Source organism: Octodon degus, unplaced genomic scaffold, assembly GCF_000260255.1.
Source record: "Octodon degus isolate 3935 unplaced genomic scaffold, OctDeg1.0 scaffold00130, whole genome shotgun sequence".
NCBI lineage: Eukaryota > Metazoa > Chordata > Mammalia > Rodentia > Octodontidae > Octodon > Octodon degus.
The window spans coordinates 5,738,388-5,742,502 of NW_004524706.1; the positions used below are offsets into that span (position 1 = coordinate 5,738,388).

Below are 4,115 nucleotides of genomic sequence, written 5' to 3' on the forward strand. Positions count from 1 at the left end.
CTCATTCGGGTGCTTCCGGTGGAATTCCTTTATTTGTTTGAGTCTATTATAGAATTCAGCAAATTCATTCGGTCCTGAAATAGCATTGAGCTCCTCCTTTCGTAACCTATAATTTTAGGAAAAATTAAAATTTCTTTAATCATGGCTCTCAGAAGCACTAACTCACAGACTGGCTACAATAGTCACTTACCCATCCTTGTCATCATACAAATCCCTCAGGTTCCCACTGACCTCCATGTACCTCTGAAAGGCAAAAACAAGTCAATTAACATGCAGCAGTGTGTATAAATCTTGAGCTAAGCAACTAAAAAAGCTTCGCTCAGTGGTAGAGTACACTGCCTGGCACATGTAAGATCCTGGGTTTTATCCCCAGTACCATTATAATAGCAAAGTTCCTGGCCAGGTATGATAGTGCACACCTATAACAGTACTTGGGAGGCTGAGGCAAGACTGCTGTAAGTTTGAAGCCAGCTTGGGCTAAGCAGTGAGTTCAAAGCCAGGTTGGACTACATAGTGGGACTCCCATCTCAAAAAAAGTTCCCATGTGTTCCAGTCTTTACAGATTATCGGTAGCTAACATTTCTTGTAACAGGTTCATCCTCCTTCAGATGAACGCCTAACATTCTCTAAGATAAAACGATAATTCGCAACTTTTACTACTTTGAAAACCTTGGGTGATAAGTACATAGGGTAATACAAACATCATACTGACTAAGAAACTTTCTTTCCAATCAAAGCATATTGACTCAGGATGGCACAGACCCAAGCTCTTCTCCAAAATCTTCATGGTCAGATTTATTTCATAATTCTCTCTCTCCAGATTTGTTCCAGATTTTTTTTCCTCCCTCCCTCCCTCTGTGTTTTTCTTTTACAGTGCTGGGAATCAAACTTGGGTCCTTGCAAAATGCTCTACCACTCAGCTCAGGGCTCTACCACTGAGCTCCATCCCTGGCCCTGTAATTTTTACATTCAGAAAGGTACAATACATGGTATAATGTCCCTGGTAGAATATGAAGCCTATGTGTTCATGCAATGGTCATTATGTACTACTAAATGGAGCAAGTAAAAACGACAAAAAGAATTTACTAATAAGTTCAGGTCAAATTTTGCTACAAATGTATACCAAAAAACAAACAAAAACAAAAAGAAAGTCCCTTGGTTCTCAGAGTAGTTCTGACTTGGGAACTTACAGTACTGGTAGCTTTGTAATCTGTCTCCTGCAAATCAGAAGCGCTAAGTTGTCTTTTGTTGTTGTTTTTCCCTAAGACAGGGTCTTGCCATGTATGCAGTGCAGGCTGGCCTTGAGTTCACAGCAATCCTCCTGACTCAGCCTCCCAAGTGCTGGGTCAACAGGCATGCACCACCAGGCCTGAGCACTAAGTCTTTTATATCTTTCTTTTAAATAGATTTCAAATCTATGAATATAGACCATAGTATTACAAGCCCCCATTAAATGATCAGTCAGCTTTAGTTTTGTTTTGGTCCTTTTGAGACTGAGGGTCACTATGCAGTTCAGGTTGGGCTTGGGCTCACTTTGTAGCCCAGACCAGTCTCAAACTTGAGATGATTCCCGTGCCTCAGCCTCCCCAGTGCTGGGATTACAGGTGTGCACCACCACACCCAATCTGTATTTTTTTTTTTTTTTTTGCGGAACTGGGGATTGAACTCAGGCCCTTGCGCTTGCCAAGGAAGTGCTTATTCTACTGAGCCATCTCCCCAGCCCCCCCAATCTGTTTTTTTCTTGTAGTTTTTAAAAAGTCATTCACGTTGTAAAAAGTACAGCCAGGTTATTTATTGTGTGATTTGGTACCTGGAATTGAACTTATGACCTTGTGCTTTCCAGGCAGGCGCGGCACCACTGAGCTATATTCCTGGCGCTTATCAACAATTTTTAACTAGATGGGTTTTTTCTTTTTAAATAGGAAACTGAACTGTTATTGGGCAAATACCATTTAATAAAATTATTTCGAGGGCTGGTGAGATGGCTCAGTGGTCTAAAGCACCTACTTCGAACAAGCTTAGCAAAGCACAGGGACCGCGGTTCAATCCCCCAGCACCACATGCCTGCCAGCCCCGCCCCCTGGTGGGCTGAGCTGGCCACACACACACATAAATAAATAAAAAATTAAAAAAAAATTATTTCGAAACAGTGTTCGGGAAGGAAAACACTTCCTATGTTAATACTTCCGTTCTTGAGGGAAGAGACTGAATTCTGCGTTGGAGTCATGGTCCCCCTTTATTCTTTGCACATCCGAGGGTAACAGGATGCTTAACAGGGCATTTCTCTCTCTCTTTATAAAACTTTTATTTATTTATTTATTTATTTAAATTTTATTGAGAGACAAATATGAATGAGACAGTTTCAAAGCTGATTAATAGGATAGTTTGGATAAACAAAACATTGTACACTGTTATCTTCTTAGTGGTTATCCACAGTACAAGAAGCAGGTAGGATATCCTGTCCAAACACTGTTAGTACACCTCTTTCTTCTCATTGAATTAAGCGAAAGTAGTTGTGTATCTAGCCTAACTACTTTGTATATATAAATACAAAATGATCTTTCCTGTATATCCCCTGACGGCATTTCTCCAAGCAATGTAGAATGAATGAGTGCCCCACTTCCGAGGTGCGATCCTCAGGTTCACTCCGCAGTGGACTTCAGCCCAGGAGACAACCCGAGACTGGCCGATCCAGTCACCTCCGGCCAGTCACCTCACGATGAAACCCCGCCCACTCTTTTCCCGCCCATCACCGCAAACCGAAGCAAGTTAGCGGGGCGAGCACTCACATCTTGCATGGCGCGAGTGCGATGGTCGGAATTGATCTGGTCCCGGAGCTAAAAAAGAAGGGTACACGATGACACAGACTGGTAAGAGCTCTGCAGCTGAAAAGGCCTGTCCCGCGCGGTGCCTCCCTGCCGCAGTCTTAGCGGCTGAAGCAGAGCATCCTCCGGGGCGCTGCGCCCCTCTAGGACCTGACCAAAGCCAGAGCCCCTAAGGAGCTCGGCAGAACCGCGAGGCGGCGCGGGGCGCGGGGCGCGGGGCCGGGATGGTCTGAGGCCAAAGAAGGCTCTCAGCGGCAAGACGCGGACCAGGGGTCCAGCCTATGTTGTAGCTCCTGCCCTGCCCCACTCACCGTAGACTTCTTAGTGAGCATCTCTTTAGCCATTACGTCCATAAGCCGTTCCTTCTCCTCATGGTACCGCCGCTGCTGCTCGAGAATTGTCTCCATAGTTCCTTGGCGGAGGCACAATTCAGGCCACGGCCGCGACCGGAAACAGCTCCTGCCGCCTCGCGTGCCTGCGTCGCAGTGCTGCGCATCCGGCCTCACCAAAGTTCCGCTCGTACCGGAAGTGCTTCGGGGACTCCAGGAAAAATGAGCACCACAAGAAGAGCCGGTGTGTGCTACCGAGATGGCAACAGTGCCCCCTGCTGGTCCGGGGTGTAGCGGCGTGATGCCCAGTAGCTCTCAGATCCTTCTAAGAGGAACACAAAAATCTAGGAACCTTAAGACTAGTGACTGCTGGCCTCCTGATATAATCTGGGGGCAACTGGGCAGTCAGGGACACGTGTGGCATGAGTAATCAGGGAATACGTATGAGTTGGGAAACAAACTTGAGTCTGTAGTTTTCAGTTTGAAAACATTTTTCCCTTCTCTAGATCTTGTCTTTTTAGTAAAATGGGGGTGGTGGTATTTTATTTTTGGCCGAACGGAGGGATTGAACTCAGGTCCTTGCGCTTGCCAGGGAAGTGCTTATTCTACTGAGCCATCTCCCCAGCCCGTGGTTGTTTTTTATTCTAACAAAATCCCCATGTGGAAATAATCGCATTGTCCATTCGCAAAGGACTCATCAAGGGCCGGGGAGATGGCTCAGTAGGATAAGCGCTTTCCTGGCAAGCACAAAGGTCTGAGTTCAATCCCTAGTTCCTAAAAAAAAAAAAACCTCATCAAATAAAATATGATGCAAGCCAAATGTTCTATAACCATCTTGAAAAAAAAAAAAAATCAAAACTCTTTGTCCGCTTCTAGGTGGAGAAATGATGAAACCACATCACTTTGTTCAGATGCAACCTGAGTTCACTAATAGTGAACGGATAATCACATAATAAAGGAA

At 45.2% G+C, this 4,115-nt stretch overlaps 1 protein-coding gene across 1 annotated transcript in view; it reads right to left on the bottom strand.

Annotated features, from left to right (window-relative positions):
• Sf3a3 (splicing factor 3a subunit 3) overlaps positions 1–3,643 on the bottom strand; it is a 22,255-nt gene extending 18,612 nt beyond the window's left edge. Inside the window, exons 1-4 of the mRNA XM_023701045.1 lie at positions 3,137–3,643; positions 2,790–2,837; positions 191–243; positions 3–106 (exon numbers count right to left, since the gene is read on the bottom strand). Coding sequence (XP_023556813.1) covers positions 3–106; positions 191–243; positions 2,790–2,837; positions 3,137–3,232 — 301 coding nt within the window. The 5' untranslated portion in view covers positions 3,233–3,643. The remainder of the gene's footprint in view (positions 1–2; positions 107–190; positions 244–2,789; positions 2,838–3,136) is intronic.
• Between the last annotated feature and the right edge of the window lie 472 nt (positions 3,644–4,115).